This window comes from Schistocerca cancellata, chromosome 7, assembly GCF_023864275.1.
Source record: "Schistocerca cancellata isolate TAMUIC-IGC-003103 chromosome 7, iqSchCanc2.1, whole genome shotgun sequence".
NCBI classification, from domain to species: domain Eukaryota; kingdom Metazoa; phylum Arthropoda; class Insecta; order Orthoptera; family Acrididae; genus Schistocerca; species Schistocerca cancellata.
The window spans coordinates 442,784,173-442,810,132 of record NC_064632.1 but is presented as its reverse complement, the minus strand read 5'-3'; the positions used below and the strand labels follow the sequence as shown (position 1 = coordinate 442,810,132).

Here is a 25,960-nt window from a genome sequence, read left to right as displayed (position 1 = left end):
TGTTTGTCACTATCTACTTTGGGCTCAGCTGTGCTTCTAATTCCATTATGTTTTTCTAATAATTTTTCTGTTGTAATTGTGCTTTTTGCTTGTAAATTCTAATTATTTCAAATCCCATGTGTTGTTACAAATTTAGTGACTTATTTTCTTCCCATGATGGAATCCTAGGTGACATTTCAACTTAATCCTATAATAGTTATGTTTTCTCCAACCCTTTCCTCTCACTTGTCACATGAAGGATGATGTTACTCTGAATGTGGCAGTTCCTATATTAGCTGCTGCTTGGTAAGCAGAACATTTTCTGTTCTTAAATCTTTCATTTTAATTGTGTGCAGTATATTTTTAACTTCATGCCTCTAATATTTTCATTTTGTTTGTGCACAGGCACTATCATGTATATGTCCAGCACTCAAAAACGCAGCTGGACATTCAGTAATGAGTCAGAGCTTATTACATTACGTACAGAAGCCAATGCCCAGTACATAGAACGCCACCGTGAAGATGAAGCTGCCGTTAAGGCAGGTGACATGTCTAGATTCTTCCTGACAGCTGCAGAAGAACGTTGCCTGGTGCGTCAGTTTGAGCTCCACCTACGAGATTTTTGTCGGCGCTTTCAGCCTCCAGTTCCACGGGCTGTTATGGGTGCTGCTTTCCACTACTTCAAGCGATTCTATCTGCGAAACTCTGCTATGGATTATCATCCAAAGGAGATGCTCGTTACATGTGTCTACTTGGCAACAAAGGTCTGAGAGAGATTTTATATAAAAAGGACTAATATTGATCTACTATTTAAATGCTGCTATTAGTAACATTAGATTGTTGATTAACATAGTAATTTTGTGAGTTTAGAGCTTTGATAATATAAACTTAGGGTGCTGCTTATAAAAATGATTTCTCTAGAGAAGACAAAACTTGAAACTTACTTAAGTGTGTCGACTTCATATAAATTAAAACTGAAATCTTAAGAACAAAGCAGATTGTTTGTAGCAATGCACCAGGCAAGATTAATTTGAGATCATTTGAATAGCACAAGTATTATAATTTTCACATTGTACAGTAACACAAAGAAGACAAAGGCCTACCGATAGCTGATGAATAAATGTCAAGAGCATTGATAGAAACCTACTTTTTGAAAGAGGAGCTTTTTTACTCTGAGAAAAATAGTTGGGAAATAGGAAAAGAGAAATAAATGCTATGCCAATAGTGGAGAATAGGAAATGTCACTGTTGTTGAGGTCTTCAGTCTGGTTTGCTGCAGCTCTCCACGCTACTTTATCTTGTGCAAGTGTCTTTATCTCCAAATAACTGGTGCAACCTATATCTGGTTGAACCTGCCTACTGTATTCATCTCTTGGTCTTCCTTTATATCTTATAAAGTTTCCTAGCAGCTAGTCCTTTCTTTTAGTCAAGTTTTGCCCCAAATGTGGCTCTCCAATCCTTTTCACTACCTCCTCATTAGTTACATAATCTACCCATATAATATTCAACATTCTTCTGTAGCACCACATTTCAAAAGCTTATACTCTTTTCTTGTCTAAACTGCTTATTGTCCACATTCACTTCTATACAAGGTTACACTCTACTTTTTTTGGCCATTAGTAGTCTACATTTACATCCTCTCGCTTCAGCCATCATCAGTTATCTTGCCGCCTAAATAGCAAAACTCATCTACTATGTTCATTGTCTCTATTCCTGAACCTAATTCTCTCAGCATCACCTTATTGAATTCAGCTGCATTCCATTACTCTTCTTTTTTTCTGTTGGTTCTTCTTGTTAGAAAATGCCCATTCCATTCCACTGCTCTTCCAAACCCATTGCTGTCTCTAACAAAATTATAATGTCATCGGCAAATCTCAGTGTCTTTATTTCTTATCACTGAACTTGAATTCCTTCTCCAGATTTTTCTTTGGTTTTGTGTGCTGCCTGCTCAATGTATAGTTCAACATTGGGGATAGACTACAACTCTGTCTCACTCCCTTCTCAGCCACAGCTTCCCTGTTGTGCCCTTTGACTCTTGTAACTGATATCTGGTTACTTTACCAGTTGTGAATAATCTTTTGTTCCCTGTATTTTACTCTGCTACTTTCTGAATTCCAAAGAGTGTATTCCAGTTTTAAAATGCTTTTTCTGGTATTTCATTCTTCTTGAAGTCTGGGGGTATTAAATTTGTCTCACACATCGTACACATTAGATGGAATATTTTTTTATGGCTGGCTCTCCTAACGTAATCAGTAGTTGTGATGGAATGTCGTCTATTCCAGGAGCGTTGTTTCGTCTTAGGCCTTTCAGTGCTGTGTCAAATTCTTTTCACAGTTTCATACTTCCCATCTCATCTTCATCTACATCCTCTTCCTTTTCTTTAATATTGCCTTCAACTTCATTTCACTTGTACAGTCGCTCTATATATTCCTTCCACCCTCCAGCTTCCCTTCTTTGCTTAGTACTGGTTTTCCATGTGATCTCTTGATATTCCTACACCTGCCTCTCTTTTCTTCAAAGGCGTCTTTAATTTTTCAACAAGCAATATCTATCCTTCACACAATTACATATGCTTCTATATCCTAACATGTCCTTTAGCCATTCATTCTTGTGTAGGCATTTTGCACTACCTATCACTGTCATTTTTTAGACATTTGTATTCACTTTTGCCTGCTTCATTTGTTGCATACTTACATTTTCTCCTTTCATCGGTTAAAATCAATATCTCCTGTGATATCCAATGATTTCTACTGGGCTTTGTCTTTTTACCTATTTGAACCTCTACTGCTTTCACTATTTCATCTCTCAAAACCACCCATATTTTTCTACTGTATTCCTTCCCCCTTTTCCTGTCAGATGCTCTGTTTTAAACACAGAACAATCTTTAGTTGTATCAACTTATCCAGGTCCCATATTCTTACTTCCCTATCTTTTGGCAGTTTACTTATTTTTAATCTACAATACATAACCAATAAATTGTGGTCAGTCCACCTCTGCCCTGTAAGTGTCTTACAGTTTAATCTGGTTCTGGAATCTCTGTCTTACCATTCTATAACAAATATGAAAGCTTGCAGTGTATTCCGGTCTCTTCCACATACGCAACCTCCTCTCACCATTTATAAACCAACTGTTAGCAATGATTAAACTATACTCTGTGCAACATTCTACCGGATGAATTCCTCTTTCACTCCTTTCCTTCAGTTCTTATTCCCCTACTATTTTTCCTTGTCTTCCTTTTCCTTCTATTGAATTCTAGTCCCACATCACAGTTAAATTTTTCTTTGCTGTAACTACTTGAACAATTTCTTTTACCTCGTTTTTCATTCTTGTAATGTGTTCATCTGCCAGGCTAGTTGCCATATAAACTTGTAAAATTGTGTCAAGTATCAGATTCATGCCTATCTTGGCTATTATAATGTATTCACTACACTGTTCATCGCAGCTTACATACATTTATTCATTATTAGACATACTCCAGCATTAATCTGATTTGACTTTGTATATACAGGGTGATGTTTTCCACCACGTAGAGGCTCTAGAAATTGATTGATGAGAGGATACAGAACAAAAAAGGTCTAATGAACTTATGTCCGGAAATGCATGATTTCCATGATAGAGACCATTTATTCAATCATACTTTGTTACAGAGACTGTGGTGTAATATATGCTGTACCATGCAGCAACAGTTAAAGTACGCGTGGTTACCTAGAGGGTTGTACTGTTCCTCTTAGGTTGTGCCCTAGCATCCTCTTCTGCTTTAGAAAATCATATGTTCTAGCCAATTCACCTCTCTTGCTGACTCACCTTGTACTGGATGTGATACAGTGTTGTACACAATGGTTCCATTACAGAAATGTCAATGGCAATAGGTGGCGGTCAGCAAGATTATGTCAGGAGATGTATCCCTGCTGACAGCATTCAGTATTTGTGACAGTGTTTCGCCATTTGTCTGAGAAAGGGTCATTTCAGGAAGCAGGAATTCGTGAAGGACGTAGTGCAGTCAGAATGTGTGGGCAGGGATACTTGGCAACCATATTTTTAGACCAGTCTTCCTTCCATGTCGCCTAACAGGCCAGAACTATTGGTGTTTCTTGAGGGTGACTTCGCCTCCCCTGATGGAAGAAGTGCCATTGACGATTTGAAGGGTTATGTGACTGCTATGTGGTGGTGCTCCAGCCCACTTCGCTGTTAACATTGAGACGCATCTCAGTTGTGTCTTCCCTGGTCAGTGGATCAGACAAGGGGATCCAGTTACATGGCCTGGTCATTAACCAGATCTCAACCCGCGTGATATATGGTTATGGGGCTGTCTCAAAAGTATCGTGTATACAGAGCACATTCCGGATGTGGAGGCACTGGAGCAGCGTATTCATGCTGCCTTCGACACTGTTTGGATGCAGTCTGGCCAATGTGAACATGTGAGACAGAACATACTATGGCAAGTACTCGCATGTGTTGAGGCACATGGAAACCATTTTCAACACATACTGTAACTGTGGTTGCTTGGTACAGCTGGTACACAGTGGAAAATGGTACCCTGTATAACACAGTACTCACCTGACCAGAAGTCCTGTTCATCCTGCCACTAAACTTCACTAATCCTCACAGTATCTAACTTCAGCCTGTCCATGTCTCTTCTTAAATTTTCTATCCTACTTGCCCACTTTAGAGAGCTAACATTCTACACTCTGATCTGTAGAAGACCAGTTTCGTTTTTTCTGATAAAGACGTCCTCCAGAGAGGTTCCCACCTGGAGATCAGAGTTGGTGACTATTTTCTCTCTCAAATATTTTATCCAAGAGCATACCGTCACCATGTAACCATACAGTAGAGTTGCATTCCTCACGAAAAGTAATAGCTGTAGTTTCCCCTTGCTTTCAGCTATCCACAGTACCAGCACAGCAAGGTCATGTTTGATGATGTTGCAAGGCCAGATCAGTCAGCCATCCAGGCTTCTGCCCCTGCAGCTGCTAAAAGGCTGCTGTCTGCCTTCAGGAGCTACATGTTCGTTTGGCTTTTCCACAAATACCCTTTCCTAAGTTCATGTGTGACACGCACACAGGGCTGCAACTTTTGCGGCCCACTCTTCCCTTCTGACCTACATTTCTTTCCCCATGCCCCTCCCTCCTTGTGCTCATTCTCTGTCTGCCTTCCCCTCTCTCGGTGTTTTTACTTATTATGACCTGACTATCCGCCTGGTTTCTTATATTCCTTCCAGTTTTCGTTCCTCTTGCCTTTTCCTTTTTGTCCTTCCTTTTTGACGGTTTTGGTCCCCTGTTTGGTGTTCGACTTCCACTTATAAATTTTCTCTCCTCAGTGTGAGCCATTTGGTAAGAACTCCCTAGCATCTACAGCATAGATTCCCCGCTGCCCCTCCTTCCCCTCTTCCTTCCCCACTGTTGCTTGCCCCTCTCATCCTACTAGATCACCAGCACATGTAGCAAGTCTGCATGTGGAGCTGTTAAGTACCCATCTGGCTGGGCCCTTAATAACACAGCGATCACACTTTTGGTACCTGAGCTGTTGCCTCCCCCATGTATGCCTAGGAGTGGTTGCTTGTCATTCTGGAGCATTGGAACTCCTGGAAAAAGGCCGCCGTGCCAGATGATCCTTGTTGTGGCTGGGCGGTGCTCATGGTGATAGCCCCTGATCAGAGTGGGTGGTATCAGGTTAGGTTGAAGCTTTGCATATGAAATGTATTGGCCTCCACAAAAACTGGCCATTCTTCTAAGGCTGTCTCTTCAATTGATAATGGGTCATTTAATGCTGCTTTCTACAACCTTTGGTTCCCTGGCTATACCCTAGGAAAAGGCTCACTAGCTTGGGGTGAACCACTTTGCCCACTACCTGATCTGTATTAGGCCTGATGGGGAAATTCTCATCACCACCAAGCCATTATTTTTTGTGGGAAATATTGAAGGCAAGTAAGATGCAATCAGGTTTGCTGTTGATCAGAACTTCTTCTGCTGCCCAGCCTGCAGTCCTTCATGTTTGTGACCTCCTTGGCGACAACTTGGTGTCCATTACTCCTCACCAGACTTTGAACATGGTTCAGGGAGTCATTTTTCATAGTGGCCTCATGCTTCAAACTGATGCAGAGCTCTGGGCCAATCTGGAGTGACAGTCATGTTCAGGAAGGTCTTAAGGACAGTCACACTGACATCAGCATCTCTATTGTCATTTGAAGGAGATACCTTCCCATAAAAGGTCAAGGTTATGTGTTACCATTATGGTGTGAAGCTGTACATCCTGCCACCCATGAAGTGTTGTTGGTGTTTGCGTTTCGGGCACAAGCTTTCCCACTGTACGATGGGTGCTCTATGCGGTATGTGGACATCCACTCCATGAGGGGAGCTCCTGTGTTCTTTCACTCATGTGTATTAACTGTCACAACCACCACTCTTCCTGCTTGCCAAATTGCCCTGATAATAAGAAGGAAAAGAAGGTATGAGACTGTAAGTCCCTTGATCATTTATTCTACACTCAGGCTCAGCATAAATATGACTAACTTTACCCATTGTTTAAGTCTAACTTTGTCTCTCATTATGTCCTTTTCTCCCCCCTCCCTCCCTCCCTCCCTCCCTCCCTCCCTCCCTCCTCTTTATGCCAGTCTATCACTCCTCTCCTCCCCCCCCCCTTCCCCCCATGCTGCTCCCACTCTCCCCCCTCTGGGTCCCACTCTCCTTCAGAGCAGAGAAGTTGCCCCCTTCTTCCACCTTTTTTGGCACACAACTCAGCTGTGGGAATCACTGTCCATGCTCCCCAAAGTTGTTTGATCTCTTTCAGTTCTGGATCTTGCAGAAGCCTGGTCTCTCTCTGTGTGTGCCCTCCTTGACCTACAAAAGAGAAAAAGAAGAAAAAAAAAGTAAGTCCTTGGACAAGCGCCCCTTTCCCCTGGTGCTCCTGGAGGTGTCATCTCCCATCTCAAAACCTGATCTGACATCTTTATTTATGGATGTCACCCTGTCCTTGGTGATGGATGGTGACCATGATTGGCTTCAGTCTGTTCCCTCCCATTTGGATCCCTGTTCTGTGGTCATTCAATGGAACTGTAATAGATACTACTGTCACTTCCCAGAATTGCAATCCTGTATTTCCTTTTACTCAGCAGCTTGTGTCAGTTTCCAGGAATCTCCTTTTACTGATGTTCACAAAGCAATCCTTTGTGGGTTCCAGGATTTCTGTCAGAACTGGGTCAGCCCTTTGAAGGCATCCAGTGGCATTTGCTTGTTGGTCCATACGGACGTTGTTAGTACATGGACTCCCTTCATACCACATTGGAAACGGTTTCTGTCTGGGTCCACTTGGACTCTGCAGTCATGGTTTGTGGAGCGGATCGAACCATCCTACTTTGCCTATATCGGTCGATCGTCCGCTCCAAGCTGGATTATGGGAGCTTCGTATACTCCTCTGCACAGCCATCCATCTTACGCCGCCTCAACTCCATACAACATCGGGGTTTACGACTTGCGATCGGCGCGTTTTATACTAGTCCCGTCGAGAGTCTTCATGCTGACGCTGGTGAGTTGCCACTCACCTACCGGCGCGATATACTGCTTTGTCGGTATGCCTATCGGCTACTGGCAATGCCTGACCACCCGTCTTATCGTTCCTTTTTTGATGACTCTCTCGACCGTCAATACGGGTTGTATGTCTCTGCCCTGCTACCCCCTGGAGTTCGCTTTCGTCGCCTCCTTCAACACCTTAATTTTTCACTCCCTGCAACCTTTCGAGTGGGCGAGAGCCACACGCCACCTTGGCCCCAGGCTCAGGTTCGCGTCCACCTTGACCTCTGCTCGCTCCTGAAGGAGGTTACCCCCGGTTCAGTCTACCACTCCCGTTTTGTCGAACTTCGTTCGAAGTTCATTAATATGACCTTCATTTATACAGATGGCTCTAAGACCAATGACGGGGTCGGGTGTTCTTTTATTGTCGGGGCACAAAGTTTCAAATACCGGCTCCATGGCCATTGTTCGGTCTTCACAGCCGAGCTCTTTGCCCTCTACCAGGCTATTCTTTACATCTGCCGCCACCGACATTCTGCATATGTCATTTGCTCCGATTCCCTGAGCGCTATCCAGAGCCTCAGTGATCCGTACCCGGTTCACCCTTTCGTGCACCGGATCCAACGCTCTCTTCAGCAGCTGGTGGACGTCGGTTCTCCGGTTAGCTTTATGTGGGTTCCTGGCCATGTTGGTATCTCTGGGAACGAAGCTGCAGATGCCGCGGCCAAGGCTGCGGTCCTCCAGCCTCGGACAGCTTCTTGTTGTGTCCCTTCGTCAGATTTTAGCAGGGTCATTTGTCGGCGCATTTTATCGCTGTGGCATGCCGATTGGGCTGCACTTACAGACAACAAGCTTCGGGCCTTGAAACCTCTTCCCGTGGCTTGGACGTCCTTCTCACGCCCTTCTCGGCGGGAGGAGGTAGTTTTGGCCCGGTTACGAATTGGACACTGCCAGTTCAGCCATCGCCATCTGCTGATGGCTGCGCCAGCACCGTTCTGTCCATGTGGGCAATTGCTGACGGTCCGCCACATTTTAACGTCCTGTCCGGATTTTAACACACTGCGTCTTGATCTTGGCCTGCCACATACTCTAGAAGCCCTTTTAGCGGATGACCCACGAGCAGCTGCTCGCGTTCTTCATTTTATCAATTTGACAACCCTCTCTAAGGACATTCGATTATGCTGTTTTCCTTTTTTTTAATCCTATGCCTCAGTCTGTCTTTTATCGTGTTTTCCGTTTCGTTGCTGTTTTAAACTTGTGACTCGCAGTGCATTCCTAACATAGTCTGGGCGCTAATGACCGTTGCAGTTGTGCACCCTAAAACCACAAAAAAAAAAAAAAAAACAGTCATGGTTTGCAATCTGTTTCCCTCCTGACAGATCACTTGCGCCTCTTGCCATAACTGCCCTCTTTTAGCAACTCTCCTCCCCTCCCCTCCCTTCCTTCTATTGGGGAATTTTAATGCCCATCACCATTTGTGGGGCAGTGCATCTTCGTCTAGTCGGGTGCTCCTTATTGACCAATTTCCTGCGGACCAAGACATGTGCCTTCTTAATGACTTTTCCCTTACACATTTTAGTACCACCTGTGCCACTTTCTCTGCTATTGATCATTCTCTGACTTCCCTTCCCCTTCTTCTTTCCTTACACTTGTCATCACATGATGACGTCTGCGATAGTAACCATTTCTCATTGATTCTCTTGTTCCGTTCCTGTCTCCCAATGATCAGGTTACCCTGCAGGGCTTTCCATCATGCTGATTGGCCTCTATATACCTGATAGATCATATTTACACCTTCTTAGTAAGATTGCACTGATGAAGTTGTTTATGATCTGTCTGGTAAGATAATTGGCAGTTCCACACTCAACAGGACCTCTTCATCGCTTGCCAGTTCCGTGGGGGAGCATGGCCTTGCCACCGCCATCCATGATTGTCACCATGCCTTGCAACATCTTAAGTGGCACCCATCCTCTGCCGGCCTTATTACCTTTAAATGTCTTTGTGCCAAAGTGTGTTACTTAACAATACAGAGCAAGTGGGTGTGTTGTGAACACATTGTGTCCTTCGTAGAATCTTCTGTCTTTTCTTCTTGGTTAAGGGTTACACTTCGCACCCTTCAAGGTTGTCAGTGGCAGTCTTCCATTCCAAGCCTTGCCTTTCCAGGTGGCCTTTGTACGGGTCCATCAGTTCTTGCACAACACCTTGTGATCCATTTTGCAGTGGCATCTGTGTCAGCCTCCTACCCAGCCACCTTCCCCATCCAGAAACAGCAGGCTGAATCTTCCCACCTGTGTCTTATCACTTGTCAGGCAAAATCCTACAGTAAAAGGGAACTACTTCTGACTCATCTTTCCATGATTCAAGCCCTGGCCCTGGTTCCATCTGTAACCAGTTGCTTCAACACGTGAAACTTCCACAGCAATATTATCTCCTCTTGTTGTTTAACCGTATTTGGCTACAAGGCATTTTCCCATCTCAGTAGAGGGACAGTATTGTGGTTTCTGTCATTAAGCCTGGCAAGGATCTGTCATCCCGTGATAGTTATCAGCCCATCAGTCTGTGACGACTGTCTCCTCCAAGTTATTTGTATGGATGAGGGCTCATCAGCTCAGTTGGGTCCTTGAATCTCAAGACCTTTTATCTCCTTGCTAGTGCTGCTTTGATTGGAAACTGCAGTTTGGCAAGCCTTTTCTCAGCACCACCATCTTGTCGCAGTTTCCTTGGATCTTTGTAAGGCATAAGACAGCTTGGTGCTATCACATCCTACTTATGCTCCGTGAGTGGAGTTTTAAGAGCCCCCTCCAAATTTTTATTCATCATTTCCTCTCTTGTTCAGAGTTTGGGTTGACACAGTTCTCAGCTCTCTGCAGATCCAGGAGAACGGCATTCCGCAAGGCTCCGCATTAAGTGTACTTTTTATCATCGCTATTAATGGACTTGTGGCCTCTGCTGGAACGTTGCTCATCCCTGCGCTGTATGTGTATGATTTTTGTATTTGGGCTTACTCCCACTTGGTAGTCTTTGTGGAATGACAGCTTCAAGGTGTTATCTGGTGTTCTTCCATGTGGACACGCTCACACAGTTTGTAGTTATCTCCCTCTTAAGTTGAGGGTGGTGCATTTCTGTCACTGTACTACAGTCCATCCTGATCCAGAGCTGTATCTTGACACACAACATGTGACTGTGTCCCTCAGTTCCTCCAGTTGGGTCGTCTTTTTGACTCCCTCAAGAGCTCAGCAATCATTTGCTGAGTACAGGCTTGCTGACCCTGGGGTTCCTGAGCTAGGGACTGGTAAGTGCCACCAGTCCTCTGTCACCATAAGCTCTCATCATACTTCAACGACCACCATGCAGCGCAGTGGTGAAATGTTGTGTGTTTGGAGAATGGAGGTCATGGCTTCACTGCCTGGACTGTGAGGAAGGTACACACCTCTATAAAAAACCCTCAACCTCAAGGTGTGCTATGTGCTGAGAAGGTCAATGGCTGTTGAGGTGAAACAGTCTTTAGTGGGCAACCTCTGGGGCACCTGCTCCACCCCCCCCCCCCCTTTGTATCAGGCATGCAGGGCTCTGCCTGGGTCGACGGTTGTCTCCCTAGCATCTCGTGGGATCCATATGGAACTGTCTCATGAAACTACTACTCCTGATGGGACAGGTGTACCATCAGGCAGCGCCTACACCCGCTCCTCAAAGAGAGCTCAGTTGGTCAGTCCTCCCAAAAAGAAGCCTCAGAGTAATAATAACAGGACATTAGTGTGCCATAACACTTTCATTGTAATCAAGCGAAATGGGGGAAGCTTTGAGAAGATATCCCCTTTCTATATTCACAAGGCATTGGAAGGTATTGCTGGGTCTTTGAAAAGTGTCAAATGACTTCGTAATAGAATGCTTTTAGTTGAAACTGCTAATTCCAACCAAATATCTAAACTTCTGGAATGTAAGGCCTAGGTGACTACCCAGTCGAGGCTCAATTGCATAACAGCCTTAACTATAGTAAGGGTGGTTACATGCTCCGATATTATGGAGGTGGACCCTGCAGAGTTACATGAAGATTGGAAGAATGTGAGTGTCACGAAAGTGAGGAGAGTCAATGGCAAATTGGAATAATTGGCAATGTTTATTCTAACATTTAGTACTCCAGAATTACCGGAACATATTCTTGCAGGCTATATCCACCTTAAGGTTTGCCCGTTTGTTCCTAATCCCATGGGATGCTATAAATGTCAAAGATTTGACCATACCACTATGGGATGTAACTGGAAGGCTATTTGTGGCAATTGTGGAGGCTCCGCTCATGAGTCAGGGACTTCTTGTATACTTCTTTTGAAATGTGTAAACTGCTCTGAAGATCACCCAGTGTGGAGCAAAAAGTGTGGGGTTTACAACAAGGAAAAGAAAATTCAAGAATTGAAAGTAAAGAGACGCATACTCTATAGTAAAGCTAAAAAGGCAGGCAAAGCCATGCAACCACCAGTTTTTGCTCCTTTTGCATCAGCCCTTAAGACAACAATAGCTAAGTATGATGCCACCACAAAAACTCGGACCCCAGATTCCAGTACAAGCACATGCATTTGTCAATGTACCTGTGGGGGAAACACTTCACTTGCAACTGATTTCGTGTGGAAGCCATCAGCAGTAGTCTTACCACCCTAGCCACATACCATTCCCCAACATCAGAAGCCAACTAAGCCATCCCCACAACCCAGGAAGCTGCTTCCTCCTGCCAGTAAAAACAAAGTCCTTCGAAAAGTAGTTCTAAGTCCAAGAAAGTGGTAGGTAAAGCTTTGGATCGACGAGCTCTCTCACTTTCTGATGATGGTGACTATGCTCCTCCAATTGGAAGAACTAGAGAGCACGGAACCGGCTAACGTACCCCCTGACCTCCCCAGTAATTCACCGCCTCTGAGGAGAAAGAAAAGAACCACCATCGCTAAACAATGGCTGCCAAAGGAACTTCTGTGTTGCTGTGGAATTTGAATGGATATTGCTCACATTTGGTAGAATTGCAGCTGCTGCTCCAGGATAAACCTTTCTGCATCTGCTTACAAGAGACACATCTTAAAGTCACAGACACACCTGCATTACAGGGCTACCACATATACAGGAAGGATGATACTACTGGAGACAGGGCTAAAGGTGGAGTGGTTATTTTCCTTGATGGCAGATGCCACTCCTCTCCTGTCCGTCTTACCATGACCATGCAAGCAATTGCTGTGAAAGTTCTTGCACCCAGTACCATCATAGTGTGTTCTTTGTACCTGCTCCCAAATGATGTTTTGGATGTGGACGCACTGGCAGACCTCTTCCAGGCACTCCCACGCCCATTCCTCCTGGTGGGGGACTTCAACATATGCTGTGGGGCTTGGTTACTACTTGCTCCAGGGGTCAGATGATCGAGCAACTCGTCCATTCTGAGAATATCTGCCTTCTGAATGCGGGTCAGATGACTCACTTTTCCACAGCTACAGGGTCTTTTTTGGCTATTGATCTTTGTTTTCATTCCCCAGCTGTTGCAGAGACAGTTCAGTGGGAAGTGGCTCCAGATTTACATTCTCTTGACCACTTCCCAGTGTGGATTAGGACAGTGGCCAGCAGGAGACCACGCAGGTGGCTGATACAAAGGGCAAATTTGTTACAGTACAGTCAGCAGGCTATTTTTGAACAAAAGGATTGTGCACAGGAGGCGATGGCCCACATCACTCTTGAGACCCAAAGGGCTGCCGCAGAGTCCATCCCCAGGTCTAGTAACCATCTCAGACGACAGTCTGTACCTTGGTGGAATGACGACTGTCGATTGGCAATCAGGGCCAGACGGGCAGCTCTGTGGAACTCTAAACAGTGTCCAGCAACAGACAATCTTCATGCCTTCAGGTCTGTGAGAGCACATGCAAGGTGAGTGATCAAAGAACGGAAGAGGGATTCCTGGAGGGAATTCATGACTTCCATTAATCAGTCCACTTCCACTGTTCACGTTTGGGAATCAATAAGACGGATTTCAGGCAAGGGTAGTTGACATCCCATTACGGCCTTGTCAAATAATGGGGTCTTCTTGGACATGCCTGAAGACATGGCTCACGTTTTAGCTGAACTTTTCTTTACTGTTACTAAGTCATCCAGACAAGCTCCTGCTGTTCAGGTATTATGTTGGACTGCAGAGATGAGGAAGCTCAATTTCTTCTCACATAGTGAGGAAGTCTACAACCTTCCATTCTCCATATGGGAACTGGAATCAGCTTTATCTGAAGCCAGAGACACTGCTCCAGGACCTGATGAGATCCATTATACCATGCTTCGTCATCTGTGCCCTGAAGTGAAAGGTCAGCTACTGTCTTTTTTCAGTCAGATCTGGTTTTATGGACAGTACCCCACAACTTGGAAGGCAATATTAATTCCCTTCTGGAAACCAGGCAAGGACCGTCGCACCCCTAACAGTTAACGGAGTGTCGCCCTTACCACTTGTATGGGTAAGACTCTTGAACGCATGGTCAACCGCTGCCTTGTCTGGCTACTCGAGTCCCGAGGTCACCTGAGCCGCTCCCAGTGCGGTTTCAGGCACTGCTGTTCCACTCTTGACATCTTAATTCTACTGGAGACAGCAATACAGGAGTCCTTACCATTTAGTTTGTGTTTTTTGACCTCGAAAAAGCATATGACACTACTTGGAGGTACAGCGTCCTTCGCCAACTTCATGAATGAGAACTATGTGGATGTCTGCCGCTGCTGATCCAATCCTTTCTTGAGGACCGGTGTTTTCGTTATCGCATTGTGGCGACGCCATGTCTGATTGCTTTAGGAGAATGGTGTGCCCCAGGGCAGTGTCACATTGTTTGCCATTGCTATCAATGGCATTTCCTCCACAGCCAGGACCCCTGACAAATACTCTTTGTTTGTGGATGACTTTGCAATCTTCTACTCTTCCTCTGATCTTACGACGACGATGAGAGAGCTACAGCTGACCATTAGGAGGCTGGAAACCTGAGCCCAGACAACAGGTTTTCGGTTCTCATGTGAGAAGACTATGTGTGTCAATTTTAATGGTGCTTGTCGGCGTTTTAACCAACCAGATCTTACAATGGAGGGCTGTATTTTACGTTTTCCAGACGCTGTGCGCTTTTTGGGTTTATTATTTGACTCGAAATTAGCATGGCTCCCACACCTGAAAGACCTACATACAAAGGACTTCCAGTTGTTGAATATTTTGAAATGCCTTGGTAAAACAAACTTGGGGAGCTGAGAGGTCCCGGCTCCTGCAGTATTATAGGGCATTTGTTCGATCACGCTTAGACTATGGTAACATGTCTACAGATTGGCCCATCCTTCCTACCTCTGAATGTTAGATGCTGTCCACCATGAGGGCATTCGGATATCAACTGGAGCCTTTCCGACCAGCCCAGTTCAGAGTCTGTATGCAGAGGCTGGTGAGCCACCACTCCGGATTCGGTGACATATCCTTTTGACTCGACAGATGCTGAAAATCTCAGCGTCACCTCAGTCATTGGCAGTTAGTTCAGTGATCCAACCCCCTTCGAATGACTGTCTCAAGGATCTGGATCTCTTGGGCATGAAAATACACACCCAGGGATAGAACGCATTGCCGCCTTGGTGTCTTCAGAAGCCCAAAGTAATTTAAACTTGACACAGTACACGAAAAGTTGTACTCCAGATCTCGTTTTTACAACTTTCTTTTCATCTATTTTAAGTATGTTCCATAGTTTTATCGTTATTTATGCAGATGGATCCCAGAAGAAGAATGCTCTCAGTTGTTCTGTGGTTTTTAAAGTGCGTCTTCCAGAACAATTTACAAATTATGATGCAGAGTTATATGGCATTCTGATGGCACTGGAGAGGGTTCACAGACATCATCGTAGAGGTTTTCTTGTCTGTTCCCACTGCAAGCACTTCCCCAAATGTACCCAATAGACCCGTTGATTCAGCTCATCCACGACTCCTTACAGGAGCTCCAATGCTGTGGCAAGGTGGTGATCTTTTGCTGGGTACCTGGTCACATTGGGATATAGGGTAACGACATGGATGACATAGCTGCCAAGGAAGCACGTTGGGATGGTGCTGTCCAACAATGTCCCATCCCGTTGCATGGCATTATCTCATTTTCTGACTGATGCATCTTGCGTCAGTGGGAGACTGAATGGTTGCAGGTGTCAGGCAACAAACTGTGGTCACTCAAATTGACCACAAGGGCTTGGTGGACTTCGTGTCAACCTCGCCGCTGAAAGGAGGTTTTGCTTACCAGTGTGTGCATCGGGCATAGCCCTTTCACACATGGCTTCCTCTTCCAGTAGGAGGACCCACCATTCTGTTAAGTTTGGGACGTGCCACTTTCAGTTCAGCATATTGTGACTACGTGAATCTAGTATACTGATTATTATGGCAGCCCTTGGTCTGGCTGGAGATCTGCCCACCATCCTCGCAGATATCAATACCAGTGTTAACAGAGTGGTGAAATTTTGTGAACTGTCAGGCCTCATCCCTAAACTGTTGGGGAAGGGCAGCAGAAACCATGAGATTTCATGTTGACTTTTTGTCAGGGCACTGATGACCATGATGTCGAGTGCCCCCCTCAACCCAAATCATCATCATCATCATCATTATCATCATCATCCTTTTTGACAACACGCTTACTTGGTTGCCCCATGTCCACCTTCTGAAGGTTGGCTGTTTTTGTAAACTCAGTACTCTTCACTTCCATGCCCACACCTCATGGGGTGCGGATTAATCGGCCCGTCTCTGCCTTTATCGGGCATTAGGTCTGTCTCATCTGGACTATGGTTGTCAAGTTTATGGGTCAGATGCATTGGCTCGGTTTCCGATAGTGCAGTACATGACCTCAGTTCATGGCTTGTAGAAAATAAACTAACGCTAAATCACAGTAAAACTCAGTTTTTACAGTTTCTAGCACACAATTCAACAAAACCTGATGCTTTAATTTCACAGAATGGGCATATGATTAGTGAAACTGAACAGTTCAACTTTCTAGATGTTCAGATAGATAGTGAGCTGTCGTGGAAAGCCCACGTTCAGGATCTTGTTCAAAGACTTAATACTGCCATTTTTACTATTCAAACGGTATCAGAAGTGAGTGATCGTTCGACACAAAGATTAGTCTACTTTGCTTATTTTCGTTTGCTATTGTTATATGGTACTATATTTTGGAGTAACTCTCCTCATTCTAAAATGATATTTTTGACTCAGAAACAGGCAGTTCGCGCAATAAGTGGTGTTAGTTCACGAACCTCTGTTCACGAGTCTGGGTATTTTGACATTGGCCTCTCAATACGTACATTCCGTATTGTCGTTTCTTGTTACCAATATTAGTTTATTCCCAAGAATAAGCAGTTTTCACTTGGTTAATACTCGGCAGAAATCAAACCTGCATTTGGATTGGACTTCCTTAACTCTTGTGCAAAAAGGTGTGCAGTATACTGCTGCTTCCATTTTCAGTAAGCTGCCACTCAAATTAAAAAATCTTAGCAGTAATCCACGCGCTTTCAAATCGAAACTGAAGAGTTTCCTCATGGGTCACTCCTATCTGTCGAGGAGTTCCTTGAAAAATTAAGCTGATTTTTATTGTATTGCTGATAGCGTTTACTTAAACTTGTGGACTGACTTTTTTAAGGTTCATGAACATTTATTTTTATCTGTTATTACGTGTATGTTGTAATTTCATGTACTGACAAGTTCCATGACCTTGGAGATTTGCTCCTCAATTTGGTCCTGCGGAACGTGACGTGTAAATAAATAAATAAATAAGATTCATGATGCTCCTCTTGAACCCAGTTCACCATTGTGATGTACGTTTTGCCATTGGTACCTTCCACATAAGCCCTGTTGATAATCTTCTGGTTGACACTGAGATTCCTCCTCTTTTGGTTTGAAGCTCCCAGCTTCTGGTTTCCTAAGCCATCACTATCCACTCTTCCCCTGCTCACCTCTCATATTCAATTCTTTTCGCAGCTTCAGGACATCGCCTGTCTACTGCCCACCCTCGAGTGGGTTTACCAGTTGGGTTCTGTCTCACCTCTCTCCACTGTTGTTTTCATCTCTTCTCCTTGTACTCTCCCAACTCTCCCCCCCCCCCCCCCCCCAGATTAGTTTCTCAGCCCTAAATTCAGATGGATCTCTTCCTGGGTCTGTAAGCCTCCATCAAGCCAGTGGTGTTCTGTTGTTTATTCTGTCTACTCTTATGAGATTTTCAGGAGCCCACTGTTTTTTACACTGATGGCTCTAAATCCACCAGTCATGTGGGATATGTCTTCTGCTGGTACAGAACACCATCTTTTGCATGTCATGTGTGGGATGTTACTGCAAAATTGTTGGCCTCACCCAAGTTTTGTTATGTATGGACTCAATGAGTGGTCTTCAGAATATCACTCAGTGTGTTTCCCATGACCTCTTGGTCTTTGCCATCTATGCCATTTTCGCCAATTTTGGCTATGCTGCTTGTTGAGTTGATTTCCATTGGGTTCCCAGCCACTTAATTATGCCAGGTAATGAACTTGCTGATCATCTGGCCGGCAAGGGGGTGGGGAGGGGAGGCAGCCGTCACCACCCCACCCCCCGCCCCTCCCATTCTTCGTGGCCCCTCCAGGGGTGGATTTGCGGCATTATGTCATATCACTGTTTGCTCAATTGTGGGCTGACATTGTGGGCGGGTGGGGAGGGGGGTGACTTACCCCTGTTTAATAAACTTCATGCTATCAAGGAGACTCCCACCATGCAGTGTTCTTCCTCAGCCTCTCCTGGTGGCATCTACCATCCTCTGCTGTTTTTGTATTGGCCATACTAGGTTGACCCATGGTTTTTTTTTATCCACAACGAGCCACTCCCCTCCTCCCCCTTTTGTAGTTGTGGGGACTCCTTCCCCCCTCTCACCATGATCCATATTTTGCGGGAATGCTCCCGCCTTTTGGCTCTTCACACTAAATACTCCCTCCCACCTTCCCTGTCCCAGGTGTTAGTGGGCAACCCTCGCATGTTATGTCTGCTCTCAGTTTTCTTCATGAAAGTGGTTTGTCCTCACACATTTAAAACCTATAAATTTCACTCTGTAAATGGAGTCCATCAATTAATTGTGGTTGATGCTATGGAAGCGTCGACATTGCCTCCACACTGGCTCGGTTCTCCCCACATTTTTCCCTACATTTTGACTAGTCTTTTGTTTCCCTCTTTCTTGTGACTTCTCCTCCTGGTGTTGTCCCTGTTGTGTTTCATAATGATATGGTGTAGGGATTGGAAAGGGTTGGTGGTGGTGCTGGTGCCCCCAATTCATGTAGCGTTTCTGGAATGCCCCTTCTCTCGCTGCCCCCTCCCCCTCCTTTTCTTTCCTCTTCCTGTTCCTGCTGCCCCCAAGTTCCTTTTACCTTTTTGTTTTTTCTGTTTCCCCTTCCCTTTGACTGGACTGTGCAGTTTGTGTTGTCCCTCCCTTGGTTTCTGTCACATTAGATCATGGGATCAATGACCATGCTGTTTGATCCCATTCCCCAATCAACTAACCAGTCATCCATTCTTGTTGAACCTACAGTCTACATCAACGTGATTACTCTGCTGTTCACAATAAAGTGCCAGCCAGAGGTTTCAATGAACCACCTTCATGCTGTCTCTCTACTGCTCCACTCCTATCTGCTTTGTTGAGATGTTCAAGCCACCTCTCTCAGCGAGGTCCATCATTCGAAGGGGGGGGGGGGGGGGGGGGGTTGGATGTCACTAACATTGCCTAACCAAGAAGAGTAACATAAATGCAGGCCATGAGCCTAAAACCAAGTTTTTAGACCAGGTTCCTACTATTTAACATTGTGTGTGTTAAAATTTTGTTCTACAGTGGTGAAAACTGGTATAAAGGCATGTGGTTATTTGTGAAAAAAACATGCTTATTTACATATTTGGTATTGCTTGCTTTTTTCCTGTACAGTTGACAAGAAAGCAAAACAAAATACATTCTCATTTTACCTTTTGCGTTGGTACTTAAAATAATTAAAGAAATGACCCAACCTTAAGAGTTGAAAACTAATATAAAGGCACTTATCAATTGTTGTCAAAATAACATAATGTATACAGTAAATAGATCACAACTATTTAGTAAAATCTCCATTGTTCTTAATGACTGCAGAAATACACTTAGGCATTGATTGTATAAGGGCAGTGATCTCTTCTTCTGAGATTGAGGTCGCTTCATTAGAATTACAGTTTCCATGTCAGCCACAGTCTGACTGTTGTTCATTGCAATAAACACATCATGCTATGATCCCCCACATATTATCCATGAGATTTAAACCTAAACTTCACAATGGCCAGCTCAGAAATGGAATTCCTGTATCTTGAAACTGGAACTTTGTCTTGGCAGACCTGTGCATCCCAGCATTATCATGTTCGAATATTACACTATCATATCAAATTTCTCAAATATATGAACCAGTTCAATTTCCAGCATTCCTGTATAATCATCAGACTTCCTTTTTCGGGCAGCCATGCTATGTTGGACAGGCTTTTGCAGAAAATGCTGCCCAGATCATAATGCTGCCACCGCCAAAGTTTCTACTCATCCAAATGTGTTTTTCTGTATGGAGGTCATGCCAGTAATACTGAAAATCATGTGGGCCATTCAAATTAAGCCTTTTCTCGTCATCTGAAAATAACTTTGTTCCATTTTACAGTCCACAACATACTTTCTGCAATCTTCAGTCAAGCCTCCTTATGCACATTGCTTAAAGGTGGCTTATGGAACTTTTTCTTGAATGCTGGATTCATGTCTTGAGCTGGGATTCTAATGCATTTGGAAGTGACTGATAATTGCAAATCAACTACTATTTGAGAGGAACACAAAAACTGTTGACTTTTTCTTTATGCAGAATCAAATGCAAAACTTTTTCTTTATGCAAATCAAAACTCATTCTGACAATTCCCATGTCCGGCCATATTTCACGTTTTTATCATACTGTGCACCCAGTCTGACAAAATTCAATAACACAATACAAATGCCCTAATTTCTTAGCAATCTGGCAATTAGACAGGCCCTTTTCTTTGTACTTCTTAATACTTGCTTGCTCATCAGCGGATAGGGACCCCCAAGCTGTAACTGTAGCAAACTAGTGACATTCACCACTGTGCGTGTCTTCTAGCAGACCTGCCTTATACCAGCTTCTGCCCCTTCCTACGCAAAAGACTGACTTTTCTCAATTTTTAAGTACTCAACTTAATTCTAATGGTGAAATGAGAATGTATTTCATTTTGCTTTGTTGTACACTGTACAGGAAAAATTCGCGCAATACCAAATATGTAAATAAACATGTTTTTTTCCACAGATAGCCATGTACCTTTATAATAATTTCCGCCACTGTGTATCATTCAGTTGCTGTCATAGGTCATAGTCATCAAACACGAGCATCCCTTGCTGGGGCAACAGCAACCAGTGTAATTAGTATTCAGATAAAAGGCCGCAAATTGCTCTTGAGATGCAAACATCATCAGATCTGCGCAGACTGCAATATTTCAGAATCTCAGATAAAGTTAATTGGTAAACATCAGCTTACAGCATGTCAAAGGGTAATGCCTCCATATCAGAACCAGAGACAAATTGGTATGAGTTGGATCTGTAATATTTATCCTAAGCTCATTGGTCAGGTGTATGATTAAAGCACAACTGAGAAAGTTACAACACTTCTATGGGAATGTGTGTCATGTTGATATGTACAAACCATTTGTTAACACACCTCATTGAGAAAGCAGAAAAATTTATTTACATTGAACTTCCATAGCTCATGTATCAAATTTTTTAGGTTTATTTTGTTTTTCTTAAACATTTCCAGTTCTTCTGTTGCATTTAACAAACCTTTATCTGCAGCATGAATTAAATACATGCTATCTTAAATCTTCCCACTATGGTATACTTGGTTGCATTTTAATGTTAACCTAATGCTGCACAGTTGGAACTTGGGTTACAGTTTTCTTTCTAGCATACATGAAACTGTCTTTCTGTCTGGCTGAAATGTGCTTCCACAATTGATTTTTATACACTGTCCGCTGGTTGTATTTTTCCTGTATCTCTGCATTTCAAGGTGTATCTAAGAAAATTATTAGTCCAATCTACGACTTGCATTGCCAGCTTAGGAAAATATCTTGTTCTGCAGTCATCTACAGGACATTTATATGTACCCACAGTATAAAGTTTATTTTTGACTTGAGTTCTTGTCTGGCTTTGTTTTGCTCTTTTGACAGTTTCATTTGTAGTGCAGTATAATTTGACCTTCTCACATTATTGATAAGCATTTCTAAATGCAATCTCTTTGTAGTATGTAGTTCTTTGGCTCTTTCCTAATAACTGAGGAACAACTTTAATGTTGTGTGCAACACTGAGTATAAATATCCCTATTTGTGTTGTCCTGTATGTTTGGAGTTACTCCCAATAGTTATTCCTGAAAACATATGATTTCTGTACTGTTTAAACACCAGTCTCTCGTCTAATCAGCTATCAGACTTTTTAGGAATTTGATTGTACATTTGGATTCATTTTCAAGCATAAACACAATTTTTATATGTGTTGGCAAACTTTTATTGTTTACCTCATCCAACACCTGTTTAGTGCCTCCAGATAAAACTATACTGTCATCTGTGTAGCAGCAGTGACACAGTATTTTCTTATTTATGCCTGGGTAATTTTTTTTAACTAATTTAAAAAAGATTTCTTACAGAAAACACAAAACAGTTGTCCATTGCTAAGCCGACCCCCACTTTGTAGACCTTTCTGTTTTAGGTGACAAACAAAAACTCTGAACTAAATTGGAAGATATCTAAGGTCTTGCCAACTAGGACAGTAGCAAATACGTAAATTACGTCCCATGAGGCAGGTATTGTCTCTTGTGGAATACCCATCTTTATCACTATGTTTATAGATCGATACTAAAACTCTTAGAATTTGTAAATAGTTTATAGTTTCTTGCCGAGCAAACAATTTACGTAAGTATTGTAAGTATTGGGAACTTTATTGTTAGTGCAGGTTGAGTTAAGAAGGGCTTTACAACTGTGGAATGATGCAGAAATTTATTGAAATTACTTAATGAATCTATAGATGTGTCATTTTGTAACAAACAATGTCAAGTTTCATGTAAAAATGTTGAGTGCCATTTTGGTTTGACATCACTACCATTTATGATGCAGCAAATGTCCCACCAGTAATAAATTTCTTTCCAAACTCATTGCAGCAAAGTGGGTGTAAACTTGTGCAATGGTGGTGTAGATTTGATTTTTTAGGTAAGCTACATTGTTTGGTAGGGGAGGAACATACAATTGGTCTGAAATGAAACCCAAGAGACAGAAATCCAGTGGTGTCAAGTCTGGGGAGTGAGATGGCCTCGCAATTGGCTCTTCACAGCCAATCCGTCAATCTGGAAAGTGATTATCAAGGAAACCTTGAACTTCCATGAGGAAATGAGTTGGTGCACAATTATGCTGGTAGTAAACCATCCAATCTCACATCTGCATTGATATATGTAATTAGAAAGTTTTCAAGCATGCCCAGATACAAAGTACCAGAGACATACTCAACATGTGGACGACCTGGTGATTTATCATGTCCCAGTGAACAACTCGTCTCGACAAAGATCTTGTGCCAAGAGTACATTGTAGACCTGCTTGAAGGTTCTTTAGCATATTCGGTGTGAAATTTATGCCGAACAGTTGTCCGCACCAGTGAATGTAGCCATTTTAACTGTGCACTACGCTGGTGCTCATTGTGGCAGAATGGGATACTAATGCGTTATGTGAATCAAACTTGAGGTTGTTTGGTTCTAAATGACACATATACTGAATTTGTAAGTTATTTCTGTAAATTTCTATACCTTTTCAAAGCTGGGAAGTTGTTTTTGACTCACCCTGAATGTCTCATTGACCTGCCTGGCTCTTTAACATTTTTGAAATCTGTACACAAGTGAAAACATATGCTACACTACCTAATATGTTCCAGAATATGCCACACATAAGAATGGAATTTTTGTGAGGCACATACTGTGGTTTCTGTTGGTGATAGAAAGGTAGGGCAAGTGTTTTGGATAGCCCTTTGGCAAGGGACCAGTTGTATATCCTACCAAAGGACCATCTTACTGTAACTATCCTACAGTATTAAGTCAAAGTTTAAATATTACACACTTCCTCCAGCTTAGGCAAGAGGAGCAAATTGATTTCTTTGTGCATTGGATGTGGTCTAGGGTGCACCTTAAGGGTCTTACGGAAGCTCCATTTAGTTCATGGGTAGTTCCTGAGAAAAATATGGTTTTTTGTGTACCAAAACCAAGCCACAGATTCCAAGATGGCTACGCACAGCGAATGACTTTAATTTTTATGGTATATTTCTAAGAAGCAAATCTTGAACTACCCTGAAAATTTTCTTGGCATCTTTAGCCATTTGTGAGATATAGAGGTTCAAATTTACCCTGTTTGTACACATGAAACACACATGTAAAATCTGATTTGAGGCAGAAACATAGCTTATAAAGTGATGTTGTGACATAGCCTGGAGAAATATGTTGCAAAGTGCTTCTGTTATCATTATAAGGGTCACAGAAACCCCATGTTGGTGTTGTACCGAAACTCATGCAAGTGCAGTTAAAAACTGGTCTGTGGTGTAAAATTATATAGTTTTGTATTGTTTCAATTTCACACAAGTAAACTATCAAAATTTTACTGACCCACAAAGTTCTTTTCATATAAGTAACAACGTGCCCTGCTGTAGCAGGAAAAAGAGAATCAGCAGAAAAATTGTCCTTTCAGAGCACTAAAGAGATGAATGTGCTCCGGTTTATTAAAAGATTCTGACTGAAAAGTGGGGCACAATCTGCTTCATTCTACCTTCCTTACCAATTTTAAAAAATTACCAAAAGTTGTGGTATATGAACCTATTCACACTTTTTATGGTTATGGAGAAGGTGACAGTGAAAGTGGGAAAGGGACGGAAAAGTAAATACTGGAGGATAATAGACAGTGGTTGTGGTGTAGAAAGAGTGGAGGAGACAATAACAGTGTGAGAGAAAGAGGAGGACACAATGGTGGTAGAACATAGTTGACAGTGACAGAATAGTGTTAGGAAAAGAGCACGAAGGAGACAGTGTCAGGGGAGGGGGTGGGGGGGGGGGGGGTAAGAAAGAGAAAGTAAGTAGAAGTGGATGAGATCCAGTGATACTGAATGCTGAGAGAGAGAGAGAGAGAGAACATGACAATGAGGAAGAGAGAGACAGTGACAGTGAGAAGAGACAGCAGCAGCTTGTGGAAAAAAGGAATGAGATAATAGCTGTAAGAAAGAGAGAAAGAGCAGGAGGGAGACAGTGACAGTGAGAGGCGACTGCATCAGTAGGACAGAACAAAGGGGACTAAGAGGACTGTGGCTGTAACACAGGAGGCAGTGACAGAGATATAATGACAATGAATTGGGCTGAATGAATGAATGAGATATTGCAAGTAGGGGTGGATTGATATGAGTGACTTTCAGTGATGGACTAGTAGGTGTGAGTGAGTTACAGTTAGGGGAGCTTATGAAAGTTAGAGGTGAGTTGCATGTTAAAAAGAGTGTGAATATGTTTGCATAATTTTTTTACGCAAATGTTTAAAAGTGCAGAGGAAGGTAAGATGAGACAATTGGTGCCCCACTTTTCAGTCTGTCTTTTACACACACACACACACACACACACACACACACACACACACACACACACACACACACACACACACACTTCGCTTTGAACTTTGTTTTCATGGCAAAGAAATAAGAGGTAAGAGCTGAAATAGGCTTATTGAGGAAGTAGCCATGCAAACCCTGACTCTTCTAATTGAATACACATCAAAAAGTTTTGCATCATCACCTTGGTTCCGAGAGTTCCGGAACCTGTACAGAAAATTGGGATTGAGATATCATTTCTGCCCTTTTTATTGCTCATGAAAACCACACATTGTATGTTGTACCACCATACAGCAAGACCTTCAGGGGTGGTGGTCCACATTGCTGTACACACCAGTACCTCTAATACCCAGTAGCAACATCCTCTTGGATTAATGCATGCCTGTATTTGTTGTGGCATTCTATCCACAAGTTCATCAAGGCACTGTTGTTCCAGGTTGTCCCACTCCTCAGCGGCGGTTCGGTGTACATCCATCAGAGTGGTTGGTGGTCACATTGTCCATAAACAGCCTGTTTCAATCTATCACAGGCATGTTTCATAGGGTTCATGTCTGGAGAATATGCTGGCCACTCTAGTCAAGCGATGTCATTATCTAAAAGGAAGTCATTCACAAGATTTGCACAATGATGGCGAGAATTGTTGTCCATGAAGATGAATGCCTCATCAATATGCTGTCAATATGGTTGCAGTATCGGTCCAAGGATGGCCTTCTTCACGTATCATACAGCCGTTACGGTGCCTCCCATGACTGCCAGCAGGGTATGTCGGCCCCACATAATGCCATCCCAAATCAGCAGGG

At 43.2% G+C, this 25,960-nt stretch overlaps 2 protein-coding genes across 3 annotated transcripts in view; one reads left to right on the top strand and one right to left on the bottom strand.

Moving 5' to 3' along the window:
* The window catches only part of LOC126092819 (cilia- and flagella-associated protein 45-like), a 134,300-nt gene that overhangs the window by 33,671 nt on the left and 74,669 nt on the right, over positions 1-25,960 (bottom strand). The gene's annotated exons all lie outside the window — the stretch shown is intronic.
* LOC126092272 (cyclin-H) overlaps positions 1-25,960 on the top strand; it is a 66,620-nt gene that overhangs the window by 35,081 nt on the left and 5,579 nt on the right. For both annotated transcript variants that reach the window (XM_049907789.1, XM_049907788.1), the window contains exon 2: positions 385-743. In XM_049907789.1, the coding sequence (XP_049763746.1) occupies positions 393-743 (351 nt within the window). In that variant the 5' untranslated portion in view covers positions 385-392. The remainder of the gene's footprint in view (positions 1-384; positions 744-25,960) is intronic.